A 15,491-nucleotide genomic window follows, 5' to 3' on the forward strand; every position below is an offset into this window, starting at 1 on the left:
TGAAAATCATCATTAGTTGCAGCTCTATTTAATATTGAATTATTGATGTGGCCTGAAATTGCACACTGTAGTCTTGCACCAATAATGCCTTAGAGAAAATTAAGAGAACTTTAAAAACGACACCATTGATCAGCACACAATCAACAGTGTAAATAATCAACTTTATCAGCATTGTAGACTTAAGTCCCCCCTGCTGTATTTCCTCAGTTTGAGGTCCTGTGATGTCTACACTCCCTCTACTGGGCGGTTACAACAATGCAGTCCTGTTGCAGTGTATTCATTAGTTACTTTTTAAGGTCCAGCTAAAGAAAAGTAAGAGCTGGCCAAAGTTAATAATATAATATTCAATGAATATTTAAGAATGGAGTCTTGTTTTTCTTCAAAAAAGACAATTTATTCATCCATTAAATCGTAAAAGCATTCAAATATTTTTCTAAAAAAGTTCTGTCAACAATTCAAAACATCCTTTGCTAACCCAAGTACAGCTTCAGTGCAAATACAAATAAATACATAGTAAATATTTAAGAATTCACCTTTATAAATGTAGGTTTACTATACATTTTTTAAAACATGTTTTTTCTTCAAGTACTCACTAAGTTAAATAAACATGGTGTTGCTTTAAGAGAAAACTAAAGCAAAACATTAAAACAATAAATGTCTAAGGGAAATCATGAAGTTAACAAAAGGGTAAAACAACATTTTTTGCTCTTTTGGAGGTTAACTAAGAAATCAAGAGCTCCATGGAGAATCACCAACAGGTTGATCCTCTACAACTGCTGTTTGTCAGGGTGCTATAAGTGGGGAATTCTGAACGACAGCCGAGCAGCTCTAGGTCTCTGTCAGGACTCTAAGAACGAGACGGGGCTTCCTCGCACCGTAGTGTCCACACTTTGACCCAAGCCTGACGAAGAACAGCTGCAATGGGAGGGAAAAGGGATGGAGGGGTCAATTTAGGCATTGAAAAGTATTCTTTAAAACATGTTAACTATTCTGTCCAAGCTCGTACCTTTCACAGTCTGAGTCGAAGGAGACCTTGTCCTCCGGTCTGCTGATGATGCCGCTGCTGGAACGCTGAATGGCTTCAGCCACCGTGTACCTGGTCTTACCGAGAGCACACCTCTCCATCTTTGTGATGCTGAGCTCTGACTGGAGGAACATATGGAGTCGACTGTCCGATAACAACAAAGGTTTCTGAAGAACACTAGAGAAGGAAGGACATTAATGGCACATTGTCAACCAGTGAACATAGACCAGGTTTACCAAAAATAAAAACTATGTCCTTTAAGAAAAACTAAACTGAATCAATATTGCCTGGGTAAAATAAAATAAATGCAAATTTATTTCCATTTTGATTTTTTAGCAGTGATATATCACAATTAAAAAATGGAGACAACATGAATTTCCGTCAACTCTCATGACGTTGAACCACAGAAATTGCATGTACTTGATCTTCCATGGGGTGGCGCTATGCCGCAATTGCTTCACAATGGATACTAAAGTAGTGCAAAGATTCAAGTTATGGCCATAGTGCTCACGGGGTTAATGTATTTTTGTAGGCCAACCAGGAAGTTAGCATCGCCCTGGTTCCCTCGACAAAAGGCCAATGTGATTTTTCCATCGGATTAAGTTTATGATACCTACATGTTTTGTTCAGCAAAATAATCTCCACAAATTAACGGCACTTAATGATTTTTGTAGTTTAAATGCGATCGCCAGAAGGAAAAGCTAACATTTGGCTATAAGCAAACTACACCACGATGCATGAAAGAGAGTATACACAACGAGGTTGTAAAGGCGGACGAGTCGGCGTGACAACGTTTTGTACCCACTTGTTAGCAACCGCCTTTCTTTAAGGCACGTAAAAGCTTAAAAACTCATGAGTGGGAAATCTACTGACGTATTTTATGTTGTAGAACAAAATGTTAAATTATCTTATGCTTGTGTGAACCACAGACCTTATTTCAGGCATCTAACTAAAAACCCATCGACATACGAGACAAGGGAACTGGAAGTGCTAAAATGCTAACTCATTTCTGGGTTTTACAACTCATTCCCGCAGCATTTTATCCCTATACAGTTCTCCAACCATTTATTTTGTATGTATATGTAGCTACATACATCTGAGACATTATAGCAAAAACAAACTAAATCTACTGTGAAACTAAGTATAAAAACTAAACCTTTTTAAGAAACTGAAACTAAAAATAGTAAACACACTGAAAACTAACTAAAACTAAAGTTAAATAAATACAACTAAAATAAGATAAAAACTAAAGGGTACCATTAAATGGCAATGCTATAATTTGGTCGCTGCCATTGCTTTAGCTGTGCAGAAACTCACCTTTCTAAAAACTCCTGGAAGCCCTTCATCCTCTGAAAGACCTGCTCTGCGTTCTTCAGACTGAAGAACGGGTTCCAGGGCGGTAACTTGGGTAACTCCCTGGACCGAGAACAAAGACAATGAATTTAGCATGCTCGGTTAAGTCAGACACAATGGAAGTCTGATTCATTATAGTGAGCTAACGTGTCAATAAATGATATGAACATACATGATCAGAGCATTCTGCGCCAGACAATGCCGCAGCCAAACAAACTCACTGTAACGCCGCCTTACACAGGAAGTCTTCTTTCGAAAGCACATGCTGTTGGTCTGCAAAGTGGGACGGCAATTCAACATCACATGAAGTAAAATTACCCCCCCACTCGGAAAAAAAGTTTCACCCAAGTGGCACTTACGTGTAAACAGATCTCGTAGTCGACGTGTGTGTGCCAGAAGTCGTCTTTAAGAACCCTTGGTTCCCGAACACAAATGCTGATAAACTCCTACAAAATTCAAAACCACAGTTCCATTACATGGTTTGTAAAGATTAGAGCTTCAACGATTAATCGATTAGTTGCCAACTATTAGATTACTCGCCAACTATTTTGACAATCGATTAATAGTTTTTTGTAATTAGAAAAGTCAAAATTCTCTGATTCCAACTTCTTAAATGTGAATATTTTCTGGTTTCTTTACTCCTCTATGACAGTAAACTGAATATTATTTTTTAGCATTTTATAAACCAAATAACTAAGCGATTATTAAATTAAGAAAATAGTCAATAAATTAAGTGACAATGAAAATAATAGTTGCAGCCCTAGTAGAAATGCGTGCACGTTTTAAATGAAAACACAATAGGTGCGTTTCAGCGAAATTATTTTCCATTGGTCCTCAATTCTGGGACGTTATCAGAATGTCAAATCAGTTGCGACTGCACAGACAACAGAACAAAACAGGAGATCATGAAAGAGCATGCTGGACCACTTACAGTTTTTGACAGATTGTCCAGCATACTGTCCATAGTGGGTACAAAAACCTGCCAGAGAAACAAAGAGAGCCTGTTGTATTGAAAATGAGCTGTTCCAACTTATTTTAGCACTACATTGTCTATGGTGACCCATGTCATAAAGAGTCAATTTTTAACAGTTGAACTATTACAGTACGTTACATTTCATGAAGAAAGCAGAAACGCATTAGTAAACACAGTAAAAGTTTAACACACTAGGCCTAATCATAAGTCCAGCAGCCAAAGTCCTTTGTTTTCAATGCTAGATCTGTTTTGGCAGGCGATTAATACTGTAAGGACTCAAAAGTGCCAACATTTGGAGCGGATGTACTGTAGTTTAAAAGGGGAACAGAGGGCAAGACACACATGCACACACAAACACAAAAACAGTTGGAAACAAAGAAATCCTTTTCTGGCACACAGCAGGCAGAAAAACAGGCCAACAAGCTCTTAGCCCACATAGCTATTATAATGAAAGTTTAACAATAAGATGCATTTTCAAGCAAAGCAAATTAGATGAAAGTGACTGCATGGATGATCAGCATTTCTTTAAGATTCTACAACAGTGTACCCCTCACATGACAGACGTATCTAAAGGCTCCAGCAACATCATCTGCCCCTTGACACCTTAAAGAGTCGTGCCATTTACATGCACCGAGTCCAAGCAGAGCAAATCAATAAGTACAAACAATGAATGAAAACAAAGTCCTGAGATGAACTCAAAGAGGGACATTCTGCAAAACATCACATGGAAGCATATCTAATTGGATATCGGTTAACCTTAAATAACAATGACAATAGTCTATCATTGAAAGGGGGTGGAGCGGTGGGGGGCTCCCCTCCATCAGGTGCCCTTGCTCAGACCACACCTGTCTTCGACCTCTGCCTTCATTTTGATCTCAGTGACACACCTGAAAAGTTTTGTGACTCCATCTTGCACAGTTGTGACACCATCACGTTGATAAAATCTGTCTCAAAACCACTTCTGTGGTAGTTCCTGCTACAGTAGGTGTCTCCAGGAACATATTTAGCCTTGATGACTCACACACAGGCAGTGGTGGATTAAGGTGGTCAGGGGGCCTGAGGCTAGTCTTTGTATGGGCACCCCCAACCTTTCTCATCATGTTTTAAAGTTAGCAGAAAAAAAGTAATTTAGTGCCATGTGTTAAAGTGTGCTAGGAATATTACACGACCTTACACGACCCGCACGTACACACTCGGGGAGCACTGGCATATACACACACACACATATTGAGACAGCCTAAACCTTGAAATATCTAGTCAATTTAGAGATTTTCTTTAGTAGATCTTTGGTCATGTTTTTGGTATGTCTGTCTCTTGTCTGTGCTCTACCTCATTGTCAATACGGATGTCATCCTCTTTTTTTTGCTGCAAAACAAATCTACCTACGGGTACAAATAAAGTCACCTGAACCTGATGGTGTTCTTTCAGCTGTTGTGCTTTTCGTTTTTGTTCCCCCCCATGATCATATTTTCATTTTATCGCTATTCTGTCCAGTAATGATGTATTATTTGAAAACCAAATTGAATTTATGAACCAGAGTACATCATGGGGCCATAAGGTCAGCTGATTGGTAGATGTGGGCGCGCTTAATTTTTTTAATGTTTCTTATAAACCAATAAGGGTAAAGGTTGTTTTTTTCTATGAAGTACATTAAAATAATTACAAATAATCTGGCCAATCTGGGGCCTTTGCAAACATGGGGCCCCTATAGGCTGCAGCCAAGGCCTGCATGTGCATCAATCCACCCCAGCACACAAGTGAAAATACCAGTCACATGCATGTTAAAATAAAAAAAATAAAAAATCACTGCTGTTTATGGAAATCAGCTTTAGGTAGGCCCACAATTGGTGCACTAAAATCATTGGTTTATGTCCAAAAAAGTAGCCCATGCCATCCATGTTATTCCAACCCTGATCCAGGATCATATGGCTGAAACAAGACATTAACATGTGCAGACCAGGGACGACCTAACATCCTGAAAACAATCAGATAATCACATTTTTAAGATATCCTACTTTACTATAAAACTACCAATCTATTTAAAAGTTGGTTTTAAAACATGATTGAAAAAATATATATATATAATTACCCTAGTAATTGTAGCTCCATGGCTTCTACTAGCCTCCCTACAATAACCTTCTGCACAAACTACAATAAACGTCTACAACAAAACATTCTCCAGTTTCATCCTACCTCTCCCGTCTTCTCTTCCAGCAGTAATCCGGTGTTTTGTGAGCAAACAGGAGCAGAACAGTGGTGGTGTGGTTTGAGACTCACAGCTGCCTGGACTGAATTGATACAATCTGCTAATACAAGCTGTTAACTCCTCAGTGAGACCTCTGACTCGGTGCTTGTTGTTGATGTGTTTTCAGTCCCTTACAGGTCATAAACGTTATAAAATACACACAAAATAAAATATCTTTAAAATATCAATTTAAATAGTTTAACTTAACCGCTCAGAGAGACAATGTGAGCCTTTATGAGTGAAACGTGTCGGCTATGTCCTCCATGCGTACCTGTCCTCAATTGATTGGCTGATTAAATGGAATCACCTGGTGGGCGGAGGTCACCTGATGAACCTCAGATAATAGGCCTACCAATAATATATAATAAATTCGCCATCAATACTATTGATATGCTATAATTATCAAAGATATTGTAGTTATTTCTTTTTTATATTGTCAATCTCAGGGAAAAAAAAGGAAAATGTCTCTACTCAATTTTTCTCCTTCCAAAATTTAATTTAAATTAATTTAATCAAATATGAGTATGAGTAAATATTTTTTTTTTAGCAACCTTGGGATTTCAATTAATATACATTCACACAGTATGATTCCAGTATTTTTTTAGACTGAATATTTGACGACTGTTAGGTCAACCAGACTTGTATTATGCACAATATGGAGAATTATTTCAAAATAAATGTAAACACCTTTGGAAATACAAATTACAGACTAACTGAACAATTGACTAAATTAAAAAAAAAAAAAAAATGAAAAAAACGACTTACAGACTTTATTTCTTGTGTCTAGGAGTCATAAAAATCCAACTACTGGTGTCATTTTATATTTTAGTTATACATATATATAATTTATTTTATGTTGAATCCAAAAGGACTCAATTTTCTCACTAACCTTAAACATGATCTTCTTCCAGTTCAATTCTCCATTGAGTGATGCCCACAAAAACAACAATGCTATTCACTTTCAACCATTAAAGGAAGACAAGAAAGATACAGTGATAACAACTCTTAGCTGCCCATGGCCAATCAGTGTGTAATACGTATTAAAAGAGTGTAGCTCAGGTCATCCACAACAGTAACTGTAAGAAAGGAGTGCAGCCACCAACCACCCTGCATGGTTCATTTAAACTAACACCCAGGATTTTTACAGTTTAACTCTCAATCCAGCATTCCCTTACATTACCAAAGCATCAGATATAACATCTATGATCAATTTGTGTTACCAGTCACTTTTACTCTTTCACCCAGTCTCATACCAGTAATGTTACTCTCCAGACTAAGAACATTCCCTGTAAATACCCGGTGACAACACACAGTATACTATCACGATGGAAAGAATAATATCACCTCTTGTGCACATATTGCCTTCAATTACAGTTTAGATTTAAGAAAGAGATCTTACCAAAGTCCTCAGAAGTATATTCCAAAATCCTATCCTGCCCAGGAGTGGAGGTGAACAAAACTAGTGGAACGTGGCCTTATATAACCTCAGGTAAGATCATTAAAGGGACACAATGGTCTGCTCATTTACATATAAAGGTATCTTTATCTATTTGGAAAAGTCATCGGGTAAAAAGTCTTTCAGTGGATATTCACTTTCAAACTGTCATGATAAGCTACAAGAGAGCAGCTTTATTTGAGTTTAAAGTCTCTAAGTAATCCAATTGTCTTGTTATGGCTAATAAGAGCAATTCAGAGAATGCTGAAGAAAGACATGCTGAGTGAGGCAGCTGCTCTATGATCCGGACTATAGACAACCATCATGTGCTGGGCACACAAAGCCACAGATAACAGCCTGGTAATACAGTCACGGACGTCCGCACAAAGTCCTTTTCTTCACTCATTTTGAGATGTAAAAAATAGATTTGACATTACATTAACATCCCATATCTCCCATAGCTCTTCAGCTTTGACCTTCAGTATGTGGTCATTCTATGCCACACAGCGGACATGAATAAAACCCAATTATATTTTTAGAAGATGTACCATTAAAAGTGCTTGATCAAGGGTTGAATCTTGTTTTCATTGTAAAGATGTAGTTTCGTGATCTCAGATTAGCATATAAGTGATGACTGTGCTGCACTGATTAGAGGTTTGACTTAATCGAGATATTACAGATTTAAGATGGACCCACAGTTTTTAAACTCTTCTCTCTTCTCCTTTAATATAAAAGAAACACAAACCTGCTTCCCTTTTGTTCCTCAATCTCAGTATTACTTTATTTACAAAACACTTTAGAAAACTGTCTGTTTGCCACTGTACTTGTAGATCTGCTTTCATGTGGGGAATCATAATTGTTTCCTGATATGATTCAATTTTAGTAGGAAAAATGTAATAGTTTTCTTAAACAACATGTTTGGATGAGGCCCATGCCACTTTGTCTGTTTAAGGATGTGATTTTTCCACGAAAACCAAATAACTCTTGTGAGTTGTCCCAGAAACTTAATTTTCACTAATGCGCAAAGGTCCAAAGTCCATCTCCCATGCCCTAATGCCAGTCATGAGACCGTTCTCCTCCACACTGCTGCAGTCAGAGGTAGCCATGCCATCTGGCCACATGGCCCAAGAGAGACCCATCACTGCTGAACTCAGCTGTTTGTTAGTTCTGAGAAGTACTGAAGGTGTCACCGGGGTTGAATGAGGTACTCAGTAAAAAGTAGCACTGCCACAATAGAAAGCTATCCTGGCACAAAATGAAAGTCTTACAAATTAAAAGCAATGAGGGACTTGCATAAGGAATATTGAGCTTCTTGTTTTCTTTATGTACAAATTAATTGGTAATTAAGGGCTGCATTTAGTAGAATAAAAGTCTCTCAAATCTGTGCTGAAGTATGGTATATAGTTACTACCAACCTATGCAGATTGGCTTCAGATTCAGGTAGACAAGAGGTGTTAAAGGAGGACAGCTGTCTACATGTACAATATGACTGGTTTCAGTATTAATAATAAGCTAACAGGGTATTTAGGCTCTTGTCTACAGTATTCATACTGTGTCTGGGCTAGGGATGCACCGATCAGACTTTTCGGTCTTGATACCAATACAGATACCTGGGCTCTGGGTATCGGCTGATACCAGTGTTTAATTAATAATCTGTATGCCTCACTGTGTGGAAGTCACTGGGGTCATTATTCATGTGTAAAACAACATCAGGCTTGACTTAAACATTGTTTCCTTAACTTTGTAAAAAAAAAACGTAACAAATAAATACATAGATGTAAATTTACTGAACTGATTGGATTTATTTGATAATTAGAAAAACACGTAACACTACATTGCAATCATTACATATGTTAAAAATCACCAAGAATAAAAACACAATAAAGCCTGAAGGCTTATTTCCATTGTGGTCCTCTGGTATAACACACCACAAGATAAACAATACACGACAAGACAACAAGTGCATACAATACAATCAGCATATAAATAGCAGGTGGCAGGGGAGCTATGTCAGCATGCTCTTGTCATCTTTATCATAAAAATGTAAATATTTAAAATTGCAAATGAATGTGCTATGGTATTTTCCACTTTAAACGTGTTCTGTGAAATACTAAATTTCAGATTTGTGGGCAGATTATATTCCTTGAATTGTTATAATCTAAATAACAAATCGTACACCAGCAATTAGGTTAAAAAAAAATCTTTAAAATTAACTTCAAGTCTGTTATATGGCATATAGACATGGAGTTGAATAGATCGGCCTCATCGTCACTGATATCCGATCCAGCTATGTGAGTCAGTACGGGCCCGATATCCGATATCAGCGCATCCCTAGTCTGAGTCAGAGTTAGTGATGAGCATGACTCAGCTCTTCAAGACTCAAGCAGTATTACACAAGATCTTAGACCCTGACCCGTCATGTGCAGGAAACGACAAGAAAAAGGAAAACATGCTCGAGGTATAGGTCAAACATTATGTCATAAACTCCTTAGAGACCAGCTGAGAAATGTCATCATAACTGTGGTGACTTGTGGGAATTTTGTCATCACTTTAAGTTTAATTGTGTTTGTTGGCACCAAGGCAACGATTTCAATTTAGATATAAACGTGAACATGTACGTGAACCACCAGAGCAAGAATTAACCCAAACTGTAACACTGAGACCAAATTAACAGTTAACCTTGAAAACTTAAAATCATAAACCCAGTTGCAGGTACGATCAAAATGTAAGCTCTACTCTGTCAACATCTCCAGTTTTCAACAAATCATCTCTTGATCAAAAATATGACTGAAAACATTTATAGTTAAAGCTGCATATGTATTTTACTTTACCAGTTCTTAAGACGTATTTCATTGGAACCATCACAAATAAGCCGTGGAATTTGGTCACATAAAACCTTTATTAGAACTTCAAATAATATTTACAGACAGAGTATACAAAATGCACTTTCAGAACAAAACATTAGCACTAGTGTAGAAAACAAAACAACAAAAACCATCTTACAGGAGATTGAGGAGGTTGATGCCTTAACGGACCAAAGTAGCCATTTAGAATTTACAAAATTTGACCAGATATGAATGAATGAATACGGGTGGTGGTGGGTTCTATCAAAAAATATGCTTTCTAAACTGCCATCACAGTAAATCATTACATGATAACGGAAGACTTCCATTTGTTATAAATCACAACACCATCACCTGCTCTCCTGCAATCAGTTCAGTTAATATGTACAACAACATAGTTCTCCTTGATAGCCAAACAATGCGGGGGCAGAAACATCTTCGAAAATAACTAAGACTAAAAGGCAAGCTAGAGAAGAAAATTCAGTCCTGAGGAAAAAGATTTAAGGGACTGCAGGGACCAGCGGACCGGACTACTGAGCTTCATCCTCTGGACATGAATGCCATGTCAGTCTCTCCTCATAGAAGGAAATGACCACCTGAGGGCAGCGAGTGTTGGCCTCACGGGCCGGGACCAAATCTGCTTCATCCGAGTCTTTCCTAAAGGAAAAAGGAGCAGAAAAACATTAATGCAACTGTGGACCCTCGTTTTTTTAAGAAAACACTCAAACTTTTATTCCAGCTTTTTCAATGTGTATATTTTCTGGTTTCTTTACTCCTAGGAGTAAACTGTCATAAATGACAGTATTCTGAATATCTTTGAGTTGTGGACAAAACAAGACTTTTGAGGACATCGTCTTGAGTTTTTGGGAAACACTTATCAACATTTTTTAGACCAAACAACTAACTTGGACGTAGACGTTACTTAAACTCGAGCGAAATTCTGCATTACCTGTCTAAATGTACGTCTTGCTTATCTCTGAGGGATATAAAAAAGCCAGCGTATCATTACGGGGAATAATGGATTTACTGATGGGAATATTAAATGTTTGCTTCAGGTGCAAAAAGGATTACAGTTTGAGGACCATTTCCTTCTGTACTCACCATTTCATCAAGAACATCAACTCCCCGCTACTGTCCGTTGCGCCGATGATCCGTTCTGGGTCGAGGTTCCTAGCGAAGCCACGAGGTTTCTCAGGCTGTAAGTGGTGACAACAATTGCTATAAGAATCTTTGGGTGGTCTAAACAACAAGGTAATGCTTACTAGGGATGTAACAATACATCGATCTGAATTGATTCAATAATCAACGATCCAATATCATCGATGCAAAGTGAGACTATCGATACATATCGTCATCTTTAAGATAAACCTGTATTTTGAAATTTCCACTTTATATTTATTCTTTTTATTAAAAAGAATAAAGAGCCCAGTAATAGAATTGTCAAATCATAATTACGTTGCTTTTTGTGAGTTGATATAAAGGTAACTGAATGTATTAAATGGGCACATGATATCGTCTCAAATCAATTGCAGGCACCTGATTTGAATCAAAATCTTATCGTAGCAGACTTTGTGATATAACGTATTGTTGTCCAAAGAATCAATATAACATTGCATTGTGATGAAACCTGTGATTTACACCCCTAATGTTTACAAGCAACATCTTATCCTTCCCATTTTTCAGAATTTTGAGAAATGACCCTCACGTGAAGGATACCCACTGCTAAATTCAATTGGTGTCATCTCTCAAGTAAAATGTGGGTTGGAGAGGCATGCGAAACGGTTGGGTGAACTCACCACATCTTTTTTCTTGGCTTCCGTCTCTGGCTCATCTGTTGACGCCTTCCGTTTAACGGGAGCAGGCTTCTCCTTGACATCTTTCTGTGCTTCCAGAAACGCTGAAATTAGCTCTGGACAATCCAGGTTATCCTCTGGCTCCCAGGTATTGTCAGCCCTTTAAATGAATAGGGAGAGGATTACCATTTGCAACACCCAAAACATCCCTTAAACACTGATTTCCATACAGATGCAAACAACATAGTTAGCTTCTATGCAAAACAGCAGCTTAGTCATGCAACAACTAAAGGACAAAAGGCATAGCACAACCCTATACCAGGAAGTACTTCAAGCTCAGTGGGGGAGCAGGCTATACTTACTCTGTAAATCCTTTCCACTTCAGGAAAAACTCCACTTTCCCATTAACAAGACGTGAGTCGAGTACTTTTTCGACAACAAATTCCTCAGGCTCCTCCTGTGGGTCTGATGCATCCTTCTTACCCTTGGGATTCTGCTTCTTCCCCATGTTGTGCACTAAAAACGAGAAGGGGTGTGAAAACTTTAGCTGTTTCAAAATGGTCCTGCAATGCCAATCCAATAATTCACATGCATAAAGCTACTGCTTTTATCCACATTAAGTTGAAGGGAAAAGGGGGGCTGAGCAAAATGAAGAGATGAAGAGGCCTTGAACCAACTCTGTGTAAAAAAAAACTAGAAGTAATCATAACGTGCATCATCAATGCTATTGCAATGCTTAGCTACAAACCCAAGTTGGAGTGTGAGAACTTTAACTGTTTAAAAGGGTCCTGCAATCCAATAATTCACATGCATAAAGCTACTTGCTCTTATCCACATTAAGTTTAAGGGAAAAAGGTGCAGAGCAACATGCCCCAAAATCAGGCCTTGAACCAACTCGGTGTAAAACAAAAACTGCTGTTATTTTAACTAAGAAGTAATCAATAAAGTACATCATGCAATGCTATGCTACAAACCCAAGCTGGAGTCTGAGAACTTTAACTGTTTAAAATGCCAGTCCTGCAATCCAATAATTCACATGAACATGCATAAAGCTACTTGCTCTTATCCACATTAAGTTGAAGGGAAAAAGGGGGCTGAGCAACATGAAGAGAGATGAAGAGGCCTTGAACCAACTAGGTGTAAAAACTGCAACTAAGAAGTAATCAATAAAGTACATCATGCAATGCTAATCTACAAACCCAAGCTGGAGTGTGAGAACTTTAACTGTTTAAAATGCCAGTCCTGCAATCCAATAATTCACATGAACATGCATAAAGCTACTTGCTCTTATCCACATTAAGTTGAAGAGAAAAAGGGGGCTGAGCAACATGGAGAGAGATGAAGAGGCCTTGAACCAACTCAGTGTAAAAAAAAAAACTGCTGTTATAATAACTAAGAAGTAACATCATCAATACTATTGTAATGCAAAGCTAAAAAACCCAAGTAAGCTTATGCAAAAGAGTATTCAAAGCTAAACAAATCACATCATAACGGTGTGTAGTTTAGCATCAGAATCGTATTTATTGCCAGGTGTAAGAGGTATACACTAGAAATGTGATTTGGTTTTGTTGGTGCAAGTAAGCAGTATAATAACAAACATAAAAACATTAGTATTAAAAAAAAATTAAATTCTACCAATATACAAAATAAGCTATAAATAAAAATAAACATAATATATGCTAATAATATCTCAGGCTTTACTGTGCAAAGTTGATTAAGATGTGTGGTGTGAATAATCAAGTTAAAGTGATGTTACATTAGCATTAGCAATGAGCTAGCAGGCTCATCCAGGTAAAAAGGCCCGAGGATGCAACAAAATCATTAAATACACATTTCCACGTGTAGCTAGCTGGTAGCTCACGTTAATGTAAACATTGATATATACATGACACACATTAATAATGCAACTTTACTGGTGTAAGTATGCTTTAAATGGTAGTTATCTAGCTAACATTGTTGTGTGGTAACGTAACGTTGTGACTCACTTTCTGCGCACAAACTCAGCGTTTCCTGCTACAAAGGTCCAACTTTACACCGACAGATATCGTTTACTTTGACCGAGTTAAACTACAACCAAAGTGTTGCACGATGCAGCATTCAGAGTGAATGAATTACTTCTGCATACGCACCTTTTAAAACAAAGACGAGCTTGCTTCAGTGATGTCTCCTCACCACGCGGTCAGCCTGAGCTTTATATCTCGTCTGAGTCTGAGTCTCTGCAGCGGAGCAGAGAGCCGGCGCCAAATGAGAGCTGGTGGACGTAAGCTACGGGAGCCCAGGAGGACATACGCGCTTCGCTTTTTGCCCTTTTTGCACCTTTTGACTGGATGTTACTGTATTTAAAGCTCAGGGGTCAGCAACCTTTACTATCAAAAGAGCCATTTCAGTCAAAATAAAAGAAATAATCTGTCTGGAGCTGCAAAAATTTGAGCATTGTGACACAGTTTATAGTCTAAGTATATAGTATATTAGTCTAATGTAGTTAGGGCCAAAGAGCAAATGTACTACAGAGTATTAGGGCCACATTGAAGGGAAAAACATCTGAAATTTCCAGAATAAAGTCATAATATTACGAGGAAAAAGTCAAAAGTTCATGAGAAAAAAAGTTGGAATATTACGAGAATAAAGTCACAAGTTTATGAGAAAAAAAGTTGTAATATTATGAGAATAAGTCATAAATTTAAGAAAAAAGTAGTAGTATTATGAGAATAAAGTCAATATTTAAAGTAGTAATTTTATGAGTCATTTTCTTTTTTTCTCGTAAAATTATGACTTTATTCTCGTAATATTACAATTTTTTTCTTGTAAAGTTATGACTTTATTCTCGTAATATTACAATTTTTTTTCTCGGAAATTATAAATAAAGTAGTAAATATTGCGAGATTAAAGTCATAACTTTACGAGAATAAGGTCGTAATATCACGAGAATAAAGTCCTAACTTTAGGAGAAAAAAAGTCATAATATTCCGAGAATAAAGCCATAACTTTGTGAGAATAAAGTCGTAATATTACGAGAATTAAGTCATAGCTTTCCGAGAAAAACAATTCTAATATTACGAGAATAAAGTCATAACTTTCCGAGAAAAAAAATTCTATTACGAGGAGAAAGTCATAACTTTACGAGAAAAAAAGAAAATGACTCATAAAATTACTACTTTAAATATTGACTTTATTCTCGTAATATTACAACTTTTTTTCTCATGAACTTTTTAGTTTTTTCTCGTTATATTATGACTTTATTCTCGAAAACTCTGATTTTTTTTTTTTACTGTCGTACCATAGACCTACAATAATGATAAATAAAATGAAAATGTAAACAAACAGTTATTCCTTTCCATTTTTAAATATCCACAGGGAGCCACTGGAGAGGGGCTAAAGCGCCGCAGGTTGCAGACCCCCGTTTTAGCCCAAAGGATGTGTGGTTCAGGGAACTTATAATAAAGGCTTCAGGGTCTAAAACTATTGAAGTGGTGGGACTTCAGCTTATGTCCCTGTAAGAGTGATTTATATATAAATATAGAATAATTTAGCCTGCAGATATCAGATAATAATGCACAGTGCACTTCATAGACTAAGCTACTGGAGTTACCCTGCAACTTACTAATTTTTAACAATCTCTTCTGCATTATATTAACTTTTTTGTTTTCATAGTCGTGTATCACAGCTGTGACCCTGCACTATATTCAGTTTTAACAGTTTTCTTCATCTCCTTGTATTTTTATATCTGGTATATTTGTTTTGTACTTTGTACTACTCATTTCTTTACTTCCTTTTTACTAAAATGTTTTGCACTATGGAACTGTGATGCTGGAAACTTGAATTTCC

General features: G+C 37.2%; 2 protein-coding genes across 3 annotated transcripts; both read right to left on the minus strand.

Annotated features, from left to right (window-relative positions):
* Positions 1-372: 372 nt before the first annotated feature.
* snx10a (sorting nexin 10a) lies at positions 373-5,894 on the minus strand. Its single transcript, XM_037793873.1, has 7 exons — positions 5,544-5,894; positions 3,309-3,356; positions 2,737-2,823; positions 2,550-2,650; positions 2,342-2,440; positions 1,007-1,201; positions 373-915 (listed from the first exon to the last, which is right to left on the minus strand). The coding sequence occupies exons 2-7, from the start codon at positions 3,339-3,341 to the stop codon at positions 840-842; spliced, it is 591 nt and encodes a 196-aa protein (XP_037649801.1). The 5' UTR covers positions 3,342-3,356; positions 5,544-5,894; the 3' UTR covers positions 373-839.
* A 4,016-nt stretch (positions 5,895-9,910) lies between these two features.
* Positions 9,911-13,949, minus strand: cbx3a (chromobox homolog 3a (HP1 gamma homolog, Drosophila)). Of its 2 annotated transcripts, none has more exons than XM_037795349.1 (5): positions 13,796-13,949; positions 12,029-12,182; positions 11,670-11,826; positions 10,975-11,069; positions 9,911-10,530 (listed from the first exon to the last, which is right to left on the minus strand). In XM_037795349.1, the coding sequence occupies exons 2-5, from the start codon at positions 12,172-12,174 to the stop codon at positions 10,404-10,406; spliced, it is 525 nt and encodes a 174-aa protein (XP_037651277.1). In that variant the 5' UTR covers positions 12,175-12,182; positions 13,796-13,949; the 3' UTR covers positions 9,911-10,403. The 2 variants fall into 2 exon arrangements, with proteins under 2 accessions (XP_037651277.1, XP_037651275.1); XM_037795347.1 differs by having other exon boundaries at positions 13,652-13,882.
* Between the last annotated feature and the right edge of the window lie 1,542 nt (positions 13,950-15,491).

The sequence above is a fragment of the Sebastes umbrosus genome, chromosome 15 (genome assembly GCF_015220745.1).
Source record: "Sebastes umbrosus isolate fSebUmb1 chromosome 15, fSebUmb1.pri, whole genome shotgun sequence".
NCBI lineage: Eukaryota > Metazoa > Chordata > Actinopteri > Perciformes > Sebastidae > Sebastes > Sebastes umbrosus.

What these genes read in the sequence shown, in the direction of transcription:
- snx10a (XM_037793873.1), bottom strand. Translation starts at nt 3,341, where the DNA reads ATGGACAGTATGCTGGACAATCTGTCAAAAACT. An exon ending in GCGCAGAATGCTCTGATCAT is followed by an intron (nt 2,441 to 2,549) that starts GTATGTTCATAT and finishes TTCTCGGTCCAG; the next exon opens with GGAGTTACCCAAGTTACCGC. An exon ending in TTCCAGGAGTTTTTAGAAAG is followed by an intron (nt 1,202 to 2,341) that starts GTGAGTTTCTGC and finishes TTCCTTCTCTAG; the next exon opens with TGTTCTTCAGAAACCTTTGT.
- cbx3a (XM_037795347.1), bottom strand. An exon ending in AAGTGGAAAGGATTTACAGA is followed by an intron (nt 11,827 to 12,028) that starts GTAAGTATAGCC and finishes ATTCATTTAAAG; the next exon opens with GGCTGACAATACCTGGGAGC. An exon ending in AAGCCAAGAAAAAAGATGTG is followed by an intron (nt 11,070 to 11,669) that starts GTGAGTTCACCC and finishes CACCACTTACAG; the next exon opens with CCTGAGAAACCTCGTGGCTT.